This window comes from Chelonoidis abingdonii, chromosome 4 (genome assembly GCF_003597395.2).
Source record: "Chelonoidis abingdonii isolate Lonesome George chromosome 4, CheloAbing_2.0, whole genome shotgun sequence".
NCBI lineage: Eukaryota > Metazoa > Chordata > Testudines > Testudinidae > Chelonoidis > Chelonoidis abingdonii.
This window is the reverse complement of record NC_133772.1, coordinates 50,126,268-50,145,032: the sequence shown is the minus strand read 5'-3', so window position 1 is coordinate 50,145,032 and position 18,765 is coordinate 50,126,268. Positions and strand designations below refer to the sequence as shown.

Genomic DNA, 18,765 nt, shown 5'->3' with positions numbered 1-18,765 from the left:
GAAGTCAGTTGGGACCACGCCGGGAGGAATTAGGAAAGACGGTTGGAGAAGGGAGGGAAAGGATCCTGCTTTGAGACTGGTACGCCGTCCCCGGGCGCACCTTCAAAAGTTGGCCTTAGGCCCTGGTGGTGCCTTCGAGGGCCCCTGGTTCTGGCCCCCTTGGGGGCCGGATTGGCGCCTACGGCCACTCCGCCCGCGCCTCCTACTGAGGTCCTGTCTATTCCTAGGCAGAAAGTACGGGCGGTGAGGTTGGGGTCTGAAAGGTCTGTGTTGGGTCACTGGGGTGTGTATGCCCAACGATCGCATGATGACCCTATTGTCCTTCAGGCTCTGCAACCGAGGATCAGTCTTCTCCGAGAACAAACCCTTGCCCTCAAAGGGTATGTCCTGGATAGCGTACTGCAGCTCGGGAGGCAGGTTAGAAACCAGGAGCCAGGAGATACGCCTCATGGTGATGCCTGAAGCCAAGGTCCTGGCCGCCGAGTCAGCCGCGTCCAGGGAGGCCTGGAGAAAGGTCCTGGCCACTTTTTTGCCTTCCTCCAGGAACGCGGTAAATTCCTGGCGTGAGTCCGGGGGTAGCAGTTTGGTAAATCTACCCACCTCTGCTCAGGTATTATACTTATATCGGCTCAGTAGAGCCTGCTGGTTGGCCACTCGGAGCTGGAGGGCCCCCGCTGAGTATACTTTACGGCCTAGTAGGTCCATCCGCCTAGCCTCCTTGGACTTTGGGGCGGGTGCCTGCTGGCCATGGCGCTCCCTCTCGTTGACTGACTGGACCACCAATGAAGAGGGAGGAGGATGTACATACAAGTACTCATACCCCCGAGAGGGTACCATGTACTTTCTCTCAACCCTCTTTGCCATCGGTGGAATGGAGGCTGGAGACTGCCAGAGAGTGTCTGCAGTGGCCTGAATAGTTTTGATAAATGGCAGCGCCACTCGGGTGGGGGCATCCGCGGTCAGGATGCTCACTACAGGGTCCTCCACTTCCGGGACCTCCTCCACTGGGAGGTTGATATTGAGTGCCACCCTGCGAAGGAGGTCCTGATGTGCCCTGAGGTCTATTAGTGGAGGCCCTGAAGAGGAGGTCCCCGCCACAGCCTCGTCCGGGGAGGAGGAGGATGATACCCCGGGAATGAGAGGGTCCTGGATAGCCCCTTGCTCCTGGGGTGGTTTCTGCTCCAGCTGTCCAGGGGAATCCGGAGGATGGGCCGTGTGCTCTTCCGACTCCGCCGCGGGGGGGTGGGAAATGGTGGCCTCTGGTGCCCGATGTTCTGAGGCAGCAGAGCGGGTCTGGACTAGGTGAGCGCCCTGGGCTTGATGGTACGGCCAGGGTGTCCAAAAGGACCACTGTTGAGGCCCTACGTCCTGAGGACGTGCGTCCTGAAAGACCCCCGTGGGCACCTCCGTATCACGATCCCGGTCATAGTAGCTGTCCGCCTGGGAGGAAACGGACGTCTGCCTGGACGGCCATGGGGGAGCAGAAAACTCAGGAGCTGCAGTGCCAACAGACCTCGCACCGCGGGACCGTGCGGAGCGGTGCCGGTACCCGGAATGGTATCTAGAGCGAGACCGGGACCCACGACCGGGCCAGTGCTGGGAGATCGACCGTGATCTCGAGTCTCTACAGCGTGATCTGCTCCGGGAGGAACGGTGCCTGGGTCGGTGCCGGGAGCTGGAGCGGTACCGGGAGTAGCGGGATGAGGCGCGAGATATCGATCGGTGCCGTGAGGCTGATCGATGCTGGGAGCTCGACCGGTGCCGTGGAGATCGGTGCCGGGAGCTCGACCGGCGCCGTGGAGAGGATCGGTGCCGGGACTGAGAGCGGTGCCGAGAGTAGAAGCGACGTCCCGACCTAGGAGCGTCTGCGGGATCGAGACCAAGAGCGGTGCCGTTCCGCTACACTGACAGGCGACGGTCTAGCCAGGGCCGCGCTTGGCCATGGAAGGGTACCCGCACGCGGGGCCGGGGGTGGGGCGGTGCCGACTCGGTCATGGCGATCAAGTCTCTCGCCGCAGAGAACGTCTCCGGAGTAGACCGCAAAGTAAGCTCTACCGCGGCAGTGCCGGGAGCTGTCAGGCGCCGGACTCGACGCCGTTGCAGGGCTGGAGTCGACAGTGCGGTTTAGGCGGTTGCCGTGGCAGGTGTTGGTGCCGGGTAGTCTGACCGAGGTGCAGTCTCTGGCTGTGACGAGGGCATTGTCGAGCCCGTCTGAGCCTTCGCCGTCTTCGACCTCGGGGAGAGGGACGGCGCGGGGTAAATTTCGGTGCGGCTGTGGCGTGCCGGGAGTCCTTAGGCATACCGGTGAGCCCGGTGCCGTAGGGGTGCCTTTGCTTACTGGCTGGCTCGAACTCGATGCCGAAGGCGAAGGCGCTAGTGCCGCTTCCATGAGGAGTTGCCTTAACCTAATGTCCGCTCCTTCTTAGTTCTAGGCTTAAAAGCCTTGCAAACTGAGCACTTAGAATATAAGTGTTGATTCCCCGAGGCACTTCAAACAGGAGTCGTGAGGATCTCCTGTTGGCACAGGCTGGGACAGGCCGAGCACTGCTTGAACCGGTGAGCCAGGCATGAGCTCCGGCCCCGGGTGCGGGGACAGGGCTACTCCCCGAACCCCGCTACAATTACTAACCAACGAACTATGACTATGAACTATAAGTGAATCTAACTAACTATATATACAAGAACAATTAACAACAACTATGAATACAACAACTAGAGGAAGAAAAGCTACGAGTAGCTAGGGAAAGGTGGAGGTCAGCTAAGCCGCACTCCACTGTTTCAATGACCGACACGGGTGTAAGAAGAACTGAGGGGTGGCTGGGTTGGCTGGGGTATATATTCGGCGCCATAGCGGCGCCACTACAGGGCGCCCAGCCGACCCTCCGAGTGCTGCTTGGGTAAAGTTTTTCCAACGAAAGTGCACGCGGTGCGCACACACTTGACTGGAATGGATATGAGCAATCACTCGAAGAAGAAGGTTAATTCCTCTCTGTTTTAAGATCCAAGGAGTTTGGATCAGTGTAGTCTCAGGGTAACCCAGGGGGGGAAAGTCTGGGAGGGGGAAAGGAGGGGGGATGATTTATTTCTCCTGGTTTTAAGACCCAAGGGGTTTGGGTCTTGGGTTCCCCAGGGAAGGTTTTGGGGGAACACAAAGTGTGCCAAACACTATATTTTGGCTGGTGGAAGCGCTATCAGATCTAAGCGAGAAATTAAGCTTAGAAGCGTCCATGTAGGTCCCTACTTTTGGACACTAAAGTTCAAACTGACTGGATATGTATGCTGAATGGCCCCATAAGCAGCATGCAGGATAGACAAACCTTTACTCTCTACCAAGGATGCCAGTTTTAACAGTTTTTAATATCAAAAAAGAGACCAACTCAAAATAATAAACTCCAGTAGTTTGACCTAACTTAAAAGTTGTTTTATAATTAGATCTGGTCAGAAATTTCCTAAGACAACATTTTGCCTCAGGAAATGTCGATTCATCCAAAGCAAAATGTTTTGCGGAAAAGTTTCTATTCTGACAAAATTTACTTCCAAGGAAAAAAAATGAAACATTCTATTCTGACATTTTCAGAACGAAACATTTCTATTTTTCATTTCAAAATTATTTTTATTTGAAATTTCTTTTATTTTACATTATTAAAAATGTAAACAAATGTCAAAATCAGAAAAAAGTTTTGATTTTTTTCAAAATGAAATATTTTGTTTGGAATTTGGTTTCATAGCAAATTTCAATTTTTTTTTGTTTTCCTTCTGTTTTGGAAGAAAATTTTTTTTCTAAGTCGCAAAACTTTTCAGGAAACAGAAAATGTTCTTGCCCAGCTCTATTTGTAATTTCTAAATCAACCAACTTTTGTGAGCAAGGTGACTGGCTTATAAACATTTTGAGCCATGCATTTAAGTGGCAACCAATACACGGGGAATTTCTTAGTCAAATCAGTCTCTCTCAGATCCAAATACCCAGGAAACATCACACTTGGAGGAAATGTGTTCACTTCAGGCTGAGTTGCTCACATCCACAGCGTGAAGCATTTGAGATGATGAATCTCAGTGAGAGCTGCTCTACAAAATGAAACTGGCATTTAGAAAAGAACAGTCTATTCTATACAAGTCAAGTTCTCACTTAAATGTTGCTTTGTGGACTATGTGTATATCTTTAAAGCACCAGTTTCTCTCTGTAGAGCAGCTTTGGTCAAAGCCATCTTAACTTCAAAGGTTGCATGCTGAAGAAGCAGAGCCATTAAGGCTTCAGAAAAGCATTGTGAAGATTTTAGGATTTATTTCCTCCTAAGCTGCTGTCTGATAGGAGAGAACACTGTTGCAGAAAGGGAGAGACAGATACACACACACACTCATTTCATCCCCAGTCAGGGCTGTCCTTGAAAAAAACCCTGAACATTTGAGAAGTATGCTGCCAGGAAGTGCTGCAGAATACAGTTCTGTCATTTTCACCTTTAGAAGGATAAACGTAAGATGTGAATTTGTGAATCGATACTACAACCACACTTAATATTCTCCTTCTAATTTAAATGTGGCCATTACAAGCCCTTTTGTTATGCTTAAGTATGTGATTTCTATCATCCTGCCATTCAGATTGTAAAACTTAACACCTGCCACCTTGAAAGTAATATTGCACTGAGTATGAGAAAGCCATGTCCCAGAGCATACTTAAGTCTCTTGCTGCTTGGGCCAATGGGGAACTCCATTACAATTATGGAGGTAAAACAACGGAGCAATAAGGGAAGGATAACGATGATTCACTGAAGGAAGGACCTCAAGTGAAATGGTGAAAAAACATGTCTATGCCTTAGTTTAGGACCAGGCTACCATTGGGAGTAGAAGGAGTTGCCAGCCTAAAAACAGAGCAAACGACGAGCGTAAGTAGGTAGCATTGGCTACTTACCCTTTTTCTGCATTGTTACTCTAAGGTCCTGCCTGCTTTGTTGTTGGCCACTAGCCATCATCTCTCCATCATCTTCATTGTGGCTAGACTGCCCGACAGTAAGAATCTGAATTTGGCTTCCTACCTCCTGAACATCATCTTGAAATGCAGCAGGGCCATCAATTCCTGTCAGACAACAGCAAAAGTCTAGTCAAAGAATTACTGAAAAGTTAATCAATATCAGCTCAGAAATACTTAGATGACATCCTATCTAAGGAACAAGGCTCAGCAGTCCATCTGCAATTACATTTTCATGACTAAAATAGTCTTCAAGACAAACAACTCATTTGAACTCCCAAGCTTTTTGATTTGTCCTCAGAGATCAAACTAGCTCTGTGACCTGGAATAGAGTGTTCCAAGTATTGGTATGCATGGAAATTCATTGAGCACAACCACTCAGCTTCAGACTGTCCGTAACTGACACCACCTCAACAAATATTCTTTTTGAAGATGGTGTAGAGTTTACTGAGGCCCTCTGTGTAAAAGCTATTTTACAGCAGTACTGGTTTTCTGAACCGTTGAAGCAAATGGAAAGCATGTCTCTCTGTGTGAGAGCAGTGCAAGAGAATGGTTTGGAGATTTCTCCACTTCTAGCCTTCAGACCTCTGAGTATAGCATATCCATTTCCATGAGATCTAAGCACCTCATTTTCAAGTGTATTGTGGGGATATAACACAGACATAGTTGAGACTTTTAGCACATAAAATGCTAAATATGAGTGACAAGTTGAATTTCACATACTAAAACAATCTCAAGCATGTTTGTTAAAAACTTCTAATAGACATGTTTCAAAAATGTTCACATTGCGGATTTTTTCACTTAAACTATTGTGAACCTTGCTTCTTCAAGGCTGGACTCCACTAAACTGTTCATGTGTCTGCAGGGACCCAAATGGGTACTATACCGAATCACTCTTCCGAAGAAAGACCCCTTTTATTTAAGGTATTGGGTGCCATATTTAGGCTCCTAAATCAGTCAGTAGGTGCCTAAAATGGTTATTTAGGCACAAAGATTTTGTTGCTCAACTCTGTGTTGATGTTTATAAACAGAGCAATATTATATTATTAAAAACTCTATTGTATTATTGTATTATTATTTAAAAACCTAACTGGTTTCAAGACTAACCTTGGTAAGTTTATGGAGGGGATGGTAGATAAGGTTGCCTATAATGGCATGTAGGAAACAGTCAGAGATGTGCTACTAGATGGGGAGGGCTGTAAGTTACTACAGTAAATTCTTTCCCAGGTGTTTGGCTAATGGGTCTTGCCCACATGCTCAGGGTTTAACTGATCACCATATTTGGGATCAGGAAGGAATTTTCCCCCAGGATCAGACTGGCAGAGTCCCTGGGGGTTTATCACCTTCCTGTGGAGCATGGGACATTTGCTGGTTTGAACTAGAGTAAATGATGGATTCTCTGTAACTTGAAGACTTTAAATCATAATCTGAGGACCTCAGTAACTCAGCTAGAGGTTATGAGTCTAGTACAGGAGTGAGTGGGTGAGGTTCTGTGGCCTGCAACGCAGAGGAGGTCAGACCAGAAGACCATCATGGTCCCTTCTGACCTTAAGTCTATGAATTTACTGTTTGTATTACAGCAGCATCTGGAGTCCCCAGCTGAGATCATTATGCTAGGCACTGTACATACACATAATAAGAAAGTCTATCCCCAAAAGAGATTACAGTCAAAATAGACAAATGGTAAGAGGGGAAACAGAATCAGAGAGATGAAATAACTCGCCCAAGCTCAAGTTCAGAAATAGAACTTAAGTCAGCAGACGCTCAGTCTAGTGCTTCCTGTTCATTAGACCATGCTTCATCCTCTAACTCTTGGAGGTATTGTCATGGTCAAGCAATGTCTAGAGGTGGCCAAAACCTGAAAAAATCCCAGTTAGAACAAAATACGGAGAGGAAAAGAACAATACATTCCCTGGTTCAGAAGTGTGTGTTCAGAGTGGGACTATTTACCTGGCTTTCTTCCCTCAACTATAAATAAATCACCGATTGGCCTAGTTCTCTCCTATAGAAAGCCAATTTCATTTTTGCCAGGATAGCAAGTTATCAACATTAGATTGTAAACTAGATTGAACTTCTAGTTAAGATTTAGCGCCATTGTGTACTATGTCAGCCACATAAAAATGTACTTTTACATTAATAAAAGCTATTATAATATTTATAGATATAGTAAATAATAAAAGCCTCTATAAGGTTGCTGCTCCACAAGGTTCTTTAATAAGCAACGGAGAGGGGAACTGGTAACCATTACTAATGGCTGGTGTTTGTGGGATGAACATCAGCTCTTTAATAACTTTGGATGAAAAAACTGGTGAAGCATGGTCAAATGGAACTGAGTGAATGCTACTAATTGTTCCTCTTCAACTGTTCCTTTGTCTTGGCTGGCAAATACATTTTAAGAACTATAATTTCAGTTTATGTCCATCACTTTGCATCAGTTGCTTGCACCTACATTATGTAATAATATTAATTATATTAATTAATCATTAATGAGCTTTTTCACTGAGACCTTGTGTAACACCTATCAGATATATTTCGTGACATTAAAGAACTGGAGTACACGTGAATTGGTTAAGCCAGCTGCAATTCATTACCAGATATCTGGGTACCTGTGGCCCTTGCGCTGTTCTTAATGTCACAACAGGATATTGGAATAGATGGACCACTGGTCTAACCCACTCTGGCAATTCCTGTGTCCCTACACATACACAGACTCACTGACCAACATTTTAAAAAATTGGTGTCTAAAGTTAGGCTTCTAAATTAGACACTTGACTTTCAAAAGTGCCGAGTTCCCATCAGTTCCATTGAAATTAATGGGGCAGTGGGATGCTCATCACTTTTGCTTATCTAGCCATTTATTTACCCACCTATGTTTGTACGTAATTTTAGACATCCAATTTTTAAAAATATTGGTCACTTTCCTCCCAAGCAGACTTTGATCTGTGGCAAATTAAATGCCTCCAATGATGTTATATTGTTCGGTTTAATCATGCTAGAGTTGCTGTTTCTGACATACACAAAACAACTGCGTTCCCATCCCATGCTGTCAGAGCCATCACATATTAGGCATTGGGACAAACATTACACTGGCTTGTCAGGCATTCAGAGGAGGAAAATCAATTTCAGCATTCAGAGGAATGCATTACTAGTAGAGGGTGTTATTACACATTAAAATCTATCCCAGGAGCTGACTCCATCCTGGGGATGGAAGATGTAACCAGAAGAAAAACGAAAAGACAAATGTGAAACAAAATTCTCTACAACGTTAATAATGGGGAATACTAGACAAAAATATTTGAAGATGACTGACACTGAAAGGCTAACACAGCAAAGGAAGTGTTCAGGAAGAGCGCATCTTCACATAAGGATTATTCCTGATTTAAGTGAAAATGAGAGAGTGTGTATGTGTAATACACACACACACACACACACACAATGTAAATGTACCGTCACCCATCTGATTTCCTGAAGCATTTCAAAAGCTGTGCAACCCTGATTCATCTTTCATTACAGTTTCAGGATGGATCCTTCTCTCTACATTTCTCACTTTCTAGGCTTTGTGGACTCCTGCTCCTTCTACCCACATACCAAAAAAGTGGCTTATTGTGCGGGGGTTGGGGAAGGAAATCATATTTATAGTTAACAGTCTCCTGTAACTTTAGTGGTTGGAGAACATGGATTTAAGGTGGCAAAGGCAGACAAGCAGGCTGTGAGAAAGAAGAAAGTAACGTCTTCAGAGCCAGAAGGCAGAATTTTCCACTGTCTCTCCTAAATACAGAATGCAGCTTCCTTGATGTAGAAGTCTCTGCATTCCTGTTAAAATAATGCTGAAAGCAGAATTCTTCATATTATTCATCAAGAGTGGGTGAATCAGGGCAGAAAATAATTTGATCTGACCTAAATACTTTGAGAGAGAGAGAGAGAGAGAGAACACTTTGGTTAAAACTGACATTTTCATGTGTTTGCCTTCTTGGTTTCATCTGAGACCAGAGGCTGAAGCCCAGAGATCATGAGAAAGGCTGTTCTTCTGGCATTTCCAGCCTATGAGAAATTGTCATTACACATATTTTAGTAGCATGTACAAAGTTCTAGGCACTATTCAAACACACAAAAACAGTTCCTTCTCTGAAGAGCTCATAAGCTATAAAGTCTATTATTTATTATGATTTTAGAATGACATTCATTTTTATAGACTGGTTACTACACTATTTTTTTTTTTTTGACAGAAGCTCAGACTTCTGAACAGAACATGACTACAACCAGAGACTGAAACAATTACAGCTACTCTCTTGCAGTGGAAGGAAACACACAATTACAATAGGAAACAGAAGACCTGTTACTGTAATCACTGGAAAGGGAGCTACAAGAAATTTTGCTTAATGTTCATGATGCACATGAGGCAAATCAGTTTTCCCAGTCTAAGCTTTCATGGACTTTGTGATGTTGCACTAGACCTAACTTTACCTTCAAAAGGTCTGATCAACATATTTTTCCTAATTTTTAAACCTCTTCAGCCTCCCTTGATTTAGTAATGATGATGTATTTTTGGAAATTTGAAATTGAGACCTGTTTCTACAGTTGCAATTCTGAAACCCGTGAAAGCTGTCATTGGGAAAGAACAGCAGGGTTAGGCTGTATTTATTCCACATATGTATTCCATGAGCTGACTGTTTTTTTATTGGAGAGTTTCCAATAATTTGGCTATAATTAAAACTAATATTAAATAATGTGTTAATTATTATAATAAAAGCATTTGTTCTGGGAATAGACAGAAAGTATTCGGAGAGCTTTGAGATTAGATATGAGAAAACAAACATACAGAAGGTCAAATTTGGGATCTACCAATTTTGACAGAACTTAGATATTATCCAGATGGGCTCTCCAGAAATACTTCTGCTAGATTTCATCACTGAAAATTGAAATCATGTTATGGAAGAATGGGAATTTAAAAGACTCACAGGTTAAAATGATCGCTTTAAAGCTTTAATTGTTCAAGAGATCATCAGGAAAAAATATTTTAGAAAGAAAGAAAGAAAGAAAAAGGAATACATATCAAACGCACAACCAGATGATGTTTATGTACAGTGGTTTCAGAAGAGCAAGTAAATAAAACCTAAGCACTACACATAATATGGAGACAGATATTATCCTGTATAGTTATCTAACAGTAGTAAACATGAACACTGTCTCTCATATTATTCTCCATTAAACCTGAATAAATTAGTCGCAGGTTCCAAAAGTGACAGTAGCAACCACACATTTTAAAAAGTATTAAAGTACTATAGCCTGAAAATGACTGTAGGCAGAAACGCATTACAGGCATAAGGACAGTGAGTCAGTTCTCCTAAACATTAGCTATGTATGATATCAATCCCTAATAACTGGATCTACCCAGAAGAAAATCAAAATCATATTTAGTCACATTGTGCAAACCACACTCAAATATTTTGCTGTGAAAAGATTTCAAGCAAATGTCCCATTTTCTTGGGGTTTTTTTACACGATCATACATGTAGATCTAAAAATGCTACAGTACTATGGGAAAGAATTATGATCAAATTATTTTACTATAAGAGAAGTGTTATTGTACTCAATTAGCATGAAAACCCCTAAGCTCCTGAAACACTTAATTTTAGCTAATTTTATTTTTAAATCAACTGAAAAAGAATTATTTTTATTTAATAAAGTAATTCTTTCTTCATAGGACATTCATGAATTAACTTAGGAAACAAGTCTAAAAGGCACTTCAGATGGACCTAACAAAGCTAACTGATTGGGTAGCACAATCCCTACTTTACAGATGGGGTGCTGAGGCACAGAGAAATCAGGCTTTGATCCAGACAAGCACTTAAGTATGTGCTTGAAGTTCAGCATGTTGAGTTGTTCCATTAAGTGACAGGATTACTCACATACTGAACTTTAAGCACAGGCTTAAGCATTTTGCTGAACCAGCTCTGGGGACTTACCCAAGGTCAAACAGGACATCCATGGCAGAGCAGAGAACTGAACTTTAAATTCATGAGTTTCGGTCTCGTCCATATAACCACAAGACCATCCTTCCTCTATAAAGTTGCTGACAGCAATGGAGTTGAACTGGTGTTTAGTAACGGTGGGAATTTCTTTAGACAAGGCTTCAGAGATGAGATACCAAGTTAAATGAGCCAACAGTCTCATCTGGAATTCTCAGTGATATCTATTACATTCAAGACATTAGTGTGTACTGTTGGGACACATTAGCAAATTACTATTCTGAAGTATTGCAAAGCTGCTCTGTGTCTGACTTGAGGGTGGCAGTAGAATACTTCAAAGGAATGCTGGCCTGCTTTGCAATCAAAGAGAGAGAGTTTGAGTTTATCAACAAAGTGAATCCTCAAAAAAACTGTTTTTATTAAGCTCCCATCAGAACAAAAAGGATTTTCAACCTTTAAAGGATTTCATTCAGTACAAACCTTGAGTTTACATTTTCCTCAACTGATTCACAGTTTTAAACTAAACAGGCCAAATAACAGTTGAATAAAAGGATTACTTTTGCAACTATGATGAGATAAAGTACTACTGACAATTCCACCACCAATGCTAGTCTTGCACCTATCAGTACATAATTCATATTATTTTAAAAAGTACTGTCTCAGACATTGTTCAATAGATTACAATAATACAGGTATGGCTCAAGGTCTCTCTTCTGAAAATACCTTTCAAGAATTTTCAACAGCGCCATATAAAAAAAATATCACTGTGAGTTAAAACTTTGCATTTGAAGAATTCTGCCAAGAAGTGAAATGTTTTTAAAATAAAAAAGTGAAAAACAAAACATCTATTGGTCCACTTTGAGGACCAGCATAATTCTTAACATACATTCTAGTTGCCAGAATTTGAGAGTCATTTGTTCAACATGTGTGCATTCTCCTAGGTGTTCTTTGGACCAACAACTATGACATTTGATTTAGGGGAAAAAAAAAATCACTAAACTTAAATTTGAGAATGTTCCATTCTATTGTTTACAATATTTGTTAGCCATTCTTCTGTGTAGGTCTTGCCAAGATGAAGACTGCTCCAGGAGCGACTACTCTTCCACTGTCTATATGCTAAGGAGTGCCTGGTTTGGCACCAGAGACCATAATGCTTTCCTTACACTCAGCTTCAGGCCAACACAGCTCCCTATATTACGTAGAGATGGGACAGGAGGGGCTATTCATACAAAACAAATGGAAGAAAAACAGAGGGAAGAAACAAGGATGAAATAAACCACGGGAGGAGGGAAAAACAGAATAACCATCCTGACAAAGAGAACATTTTGCAGCAGACACACAGACAGACAGGACTACATCCAGAAAAGCCAACAGAATAAATTAAATAAACTGAACATAAAAGACAAAATGAAAAAGTGTGCGAGAGAGATGGAAGGATGTTCTTTATTTGGGCAATGAAATACCTCCAGACTGCAGATTTAGGTTTCAAAATCCCTATAAAGTTTCTCATGGCACTTAATGCACCAGTGTAGCAACCCCTAAATCATTTATATGCCACATATGAGAGAGTTGTGGATTTAGCATCATAAAATTTACTTGCTCCTAAGTATCTTTACTATATTTTTGCTTTAGAGTTAAATCATGGGTTTGAGTATTTGTAAAAAAGTTATTTATTTGTCTCCTCTTTGTTTCCACTTAGTTCACTGGACACAGGAAAAACATTTTCACCAAACAGTCATTATTCCCTCTTCTTGGTAATCTTTAGTGGAAAACAGACACTCTAATGTGAGTATAATACTTCCAAAAATTTCAGATCTTAAAAAAAAAAAAAAAAAAAAAAGCGCCTGTGTTTGATGTATAAGTGTTCCATATACCATAGGTCTGCTTTAGTCCTGTGGTCAATAACTGTGTTTACAAATGTGATACTACTGTACAATATGTGTTTTTCATAACTTTTTGTACTTGTTGATTTCAATTATTTTTCTAATTTATTTGTGCCGTTCCAGGCAACACTGCAAATCAGATACATATAGTGAGACAAATTCTTCCCAGTTTGCACTCCACTGGCATAATTGCATGGGGTGATAAGTCAAGACAGAATTTGTCCTACTATGTTTAATTGGAAACATACTTTACAGTCAGTTTTAAAGTGACCATAACCTGGCCTCTTTTCTCTCCTCACCCTCCCTGCCCCCTCCCCAAAACAGTTTTTCACCCAACAATTAATTGCAGGTCCAAATGTTTGTTTTCAATTCCTAATTACCAGATTAGTCATTTTAATCAAGTAGCTAAGATACTATTAACTGCTAGCGTTTGTGCTTACAATTAATTGCACTTGCAGTTCTGCTACCTAAGTGGAGGCTTATAAAAAAAATCAGGCTCAATACCCATTAACTATCATAGTGAGGTATGAAAGACACTAACAGTTACAGTTCTTGGCTAAGATGCTAAGCATTGTACTACATAGAGCAAATTCACAGAAATTTATTAATCCAGAACTCTGGAGCAACCATCAGCTCTGCATAAGCAATTAGTCTCATCCTATGGCTGCTTCTTCTGCCCTCTCTCAGTGAGGCCTCATTAAGCCTAATATTTCCCTCATGTTCATCTTTATCACATTGTTCTGATAATAGTTTCATCATTCTTGGAGCTACTCAGAAAAGCATTACACATCTAAGACCCAGACTACAATCATTACAACAGAGATTCAAGTGCTGCTCATATATAATTCAAATGTACTGGGTTTGAATTAGCTGATTATTCATAAAATCTGGTCTCTTTAGCACAAAGGGATGAGCTCAGAAATGTAATCTGCACTACTGTTAAATATCAGAGAAATCTTTAAAACGTGTCATTTTAGAGTACAATGTGAATTCACACTTTTTCCAACGTACATCCTGCTGCTTAAAGGGACATAGCGAGGATACAAATCCTGGGGTAAATTAATTCACGTTAAATGAACAAGATACGTGATGGTACCTGATGGTAAAAGAAATTGTAAAGATTTAATTAACCTCCACCATTTATGGTCACTTGGTGAAATCACTTCTCCTTGTCCACCTCCACTTCTCCATTATCCACCTCCCTCTACTGCAGGCAGAGTTTCTCTGAAACCAGAGCTTCTACATCCAGCTGTTCCTGGACACTAGGATCCATGCAGTTGAAGATCCAGTGCTCCCTCATTGAAGTCTGACCCTAGTTTTCCTTCAAGATTTGCCTAGTCAGTGCCAGCATGAAGACTCCTTCTCCAAGGCTCTAGGAAGTACAGAGGTCCCCCTATACAATTGCTCTGCTTGTGCCCCATCTGCTCTGTTATGTACACACTGCATGCATACAATTCCATTTGGGGGGCGAGGGGGGAAGGCTTAACTGGTGTAGAGGGGATTTCATGGACCTTCTGCACTATGTGCATTTCACCTTATGTTTATTATGGGCCTGACCCTGCAAGAAGCTGAGCAACTCTGGGAATAGCTGTGTTCTTCCAGGTCCCACAGACTTCGATAGAATTTGAACAATTCCAGAAGCTGTTCAGCTGCTTACATGATGGAACTCTATTTACATTTCACTTAGCTTGGATAGTCACATTAGACTTGCCAGTTTCACTCTCATACTAGCAGAGTGTTACAATGTTGGGGTTAAAAAGTTATATTAGGGATTCTCTTAATTCAGAGAAATATTTTCTGCTACTATTAGTTCATATACTTTTTTTTTAAAAACAACAACAACATATATTTTAGTTCAACTATCTAACAGCGTTCTTTTAAAATGAATCTCTCAGGTAAGTGAAAACTACCAGAAGCTCCTAGAAAACAGTGAATACAGCTTTGCAAAAAATTACCAAATTCATTAATGTTGTATGTACTAAACTGAAGGCTTTAAGTTAGACTACAGCGCCTAATTAGCACAAATTCTGTGGCTATTTATTACTATATGCAATTACTACAATTGCAATGACCTATGTCTGCTAAAATATGCCAATATTTTTCTGCTTGAGTGTTTTCTTTTTAAAACAAAGAAAAAAATTTCTTTCCTGAAAACAAAGCAGCAAGGCTTTGAGGATCAAAAAATTTAGTGTTAATTTAGTGGCAGTGCTGAGATAATAAACCTGGTCAGCACATATTGATCATGATGCAACTAAACTACACAGAGCAAATGTTTTCTCACGGAGTCTACTATCCAGCAAAAACAATCCCAATGATTATGGAACATTCTCCATCACACACTGTCCCATAGGACATATCAGGCATTTTTAAATAATACATTCCTGTAATTATTATTTTTATTGCAATAATGCTCAAAGGTCCCAACAGCACCCAAACAAGCACCTAGGAAAACATGGGGTGAAATCCGGGCCCCACTAAAGTCAATGGCAAAGTTCCTGTCAACTTCAATGGAGCTAGAATTTCACCCATCGAGCAAAGAGATTAGAAAATGGTCTGAAAATCAGCACAGAAAAAGGTATAATGCAGTGGGCTATATGCAATTTAGTATTATGCAAATCTAAATTATATACATTTATCGAAATATCATCTATTTTAATTGACTGAAGTAATATTTTTTCTTCTGTACATTATATTGAAATCCCATATAAGGAAAATGGACTATTACCAGAGTCAAAATCTGACTATTACTAGAACCCAGAGTTTGTGATTATACAGTAAAAATGATTTATGTATTACCATGCACAATGCTTGGCTATGGCTGAGTCAGCACTTCCATTAGAAAGTTTCCAGGTTTTAAACTTTTAAGAGGATTTAACTCACCAGCAAAACTTGGTGTTCAAATTTCTGCCTTGGAATAAATTATTTTTATCTGAAGTCCAGAAATATTGGCTTTCCTATTTTTTAAAATTCCAACAGCAATTTTTAAATTCAATTCAGAAGCCAATTTTTAAAAAAGCAAATACATATAAAACTGTGATTTTAGAAGTAATACACAGTGTTGTTGGAGCCGTGTTGGTCCCAGGGTATCAAAGAGACAAGGAGGTTTGTACAATATATTACTGCCCTAGGCCTAATTCCACGGTGGTACCTAGGTGCCTAAATCTCAGTTTAGACACACCACTGAGATCCACAGAACTCCTGCCCAGCTGCTACCTAACACTTCAGTAGCCTCAACTCACTCAGCACCTAAGTTTTTAGGGTAAAAGTTTCCTAAGCACCTAACTTTCTGCACACAGACATCCCGACACAGAGTGAGGTAGCAATCTCCTGTCTAAACTGTCCAAAATCAAACTGTCCAGTGTGATCCATGAACTGGGAGAAGACAGGCAGAGGAATGCCATGCCACCTTTGTGGCCTGATCTAGTAGCTTCTCAGCATGTGTACCGGATTGAGTCCCATTCAAAATCTGATTAGAGGAGGAGGTTGTGGTGCTGCTCACCTCATAACTGTTAGCCCAGTGATTAGAGCAATCATCTGGGATGTAGGAGACAAAAGTTTAATTCCCCCTTCGGTCTCCTGCATCTCAGGAGGGTGTTCTAACCACTGTGCTACAGAATACTCTGATGCCGGGCGGGGGGGGGGAGGGCTTCTTGAATCTCTCCTGAAGTTGTCCCACTTTGAATAAATATTTAGGAGGCACGGTGAGGGAGAATGTCTATAGCCTGGTGGTTAAGGCAGATATCTGGGAAGTGGGAGACCCAGGATCCAGTCCTCCTGTTCCAATGGCCAGGTCTACACTGCGACTTTAAATCGGTTTAATGGCCGATTTAACGCTGTATCCGTTCACACGACGTCGTCATTAATATCGACTTTAACGGCTCCTTAAATCGATTTCGGAACTCCTCCCAAACGAGAGGAGTAGCGCTAAATTCGATAGTGATAACTCGGATTAGGGTTCGTGTGGACGGAAATCGACGTTATTGGCCTCCGGCGCATCCAGAAGTGCCGCACTGACTATCTGGAAGCAACTAGACTCGGATGCAGCGGGGAGTAATACAGGAAAAGCCACGGCAACTTTTGAATTACATTGCCTGCTTGGCCAGCGTGGAGGCTCTGATTCAGCACGGGCTGCTTCGTCAGTCTGAAGAAAAAGAACTCCGCATAGACCGTAGGAAGAACTAGTCTGATCCTTGTATGGGGACAAATATGTTGTATCCAGCTCCGTACAGACACCGAAATGCCCAAAGCGTTTAATTAAAATACTCAGATCACAGGCTGCGTTGACCAGGTACGGAACCAGAACTCAAATGGACCTCATGAAGGTGGAGGTAGCAGGGTACTGATCCAGCTATCCCCCATCACAGAGTCTCTGAGAATTATTTGCACTTCTTGGCTGAGCTGCCATGTTCTGTAGTTCAACACAGTGTCTGGGTTCGGGACAGCTCTCAGTTCTTTCCCCTCCACACTCGTGAAAAAAGAAGAAGAATCATCTGACTATTTCATTCACCCTATGTGTACTGAATGCTCTGGTGAGATGCTACAGCATGAAGAGCATATGCTCTCTCCATCTTCTCCTCTCTGGTAGGTGACGTGCTAGCAGACTGCCACCATCAGGAGAATGCCATGCCTGATAATAGCTCCAAGAGGGCAATTATTCCTGCTTATCGCAGTAGATAGCACGTACTAATAAACCAGCTTCATCACGAAATGGGCTGAATTTTAGAAAGCAAATTGGATTGATTGCCTTGGGCACGAGTCAATCTCACTTATGGTTTTCTAAAAGAGAGTCATCCTGCCTTGGACTGTCTAGCCTGGAAGGCGTGCCTCCAAGTGTCCCCCGACATCATTTCTCTACTAACAAGTCTCTGTTTCTTTATCTGTATCTTCAACTTGACACAAATGGGGAAGGGCACTCCGGAGCCAGAAGTGAGGGAGAAAGACCGGTTCTTCTGAGGGCCAAGATACTTGAATACTACACTGAGACAGCGTGCTCTTCTGCTACACTGATCTCTTTACACTTGTGCCTATTTCTAGGCAGACGTGCACCACTGACCCTGTCGCGCAATCAGATCGGATGCGAGAGTGCCTGGTAAAGAATAATCCGCCGAACTTACAAGTGACATTTCCTGCTTTCACGTGTCCATGCTTATCATCACGGTGGCGATGCAGTTCAAATGCAAAGATTACTCCTGCATTGGACTTACGGGAGATTACTGATTTGCTAGGTATGGTGAACAATCTGTTTTTACAGAGCTGTTAAAGAACAGATGCCAAAAGTTTGAAAACTCCAGGATACCAGCGGATGGCGTGACAACGTAGACGGAAGCCAGAGACTCAAACCGATGCTCATAAGGGGAGGAGGGTAATAGGACTACAGCTACAGTCTCCACAGCGTCTCTGAAAACTATTTGCATTCTTGGCTGAGCGCCAAGCTGTGCTTAATTACGTGTCTGCGTGGTTCACGGAAGACGTTCGTCAGGTCCTCTCCCTCCCCCAGAGACAGAAAGAAATAAATAATATTCCTTGACTATGAAAACGTACCCTCTGCTGTACTGATGCTGCTGGCAGCGATGCTGCTGTGGTGAAGAGCAGATCGCTCCTCTCGCCCCCCCAGGGGTAGAACGGTCGCCCAGTGAGTGCTCTCCTGCTGAAGGTCTGGGGGGCTCTGTAAATGAAGGAATTACTCCTTTTGTCTGACAGTGGATGCTACAACGGCTATCGGTAAGCTTGTTCATTCTATCCCCTGGGGCTGAGTTCATCAGACCCCTTCCTTCTGTGTAAAGAAAGATTCTGAAGCTGTAGGATGTCATAGCCATGAGGCTGCACCCCTCCATTGTAATCTCACTAACTAGTCTGTGATTTCATGCATTCTTCGTAACATCAGCCACAATGGGGGTGGGGGTCCTGTCATTAGAACAGATAGGTGGAAGACGTTGCCGTTACTTGTAGCG

The 18,765-nt window shown here is 42.5% G+C and overlaps 1 protein-coding gene across 3 annotated transcripts in view; it reads right to left on the bottom strand.

Moving 5' to 3' along the window:
* Positions 1 to 18,765, bottom strand: part of TUB (TUB bipartite transcription factor) — a 340,142-nt gene that overhangs the window by 21,347 nt on the left and 300,030 nt on the right. For all 3 annotated transcript variants that reach the window (XM_075065147.1, XM_075065148.1, XM_075065149.1), the window contains exon 5: positions 4,907 to 5,071. In XM_075065147.1, the coding sequence (XP_074921248.1) occupies positions 4,907 to 5,071 (165 nt within the window). The remainder of the gene's footprint in view (positions 1 to 4,906; positions 5,072 to 18,765) is intronic.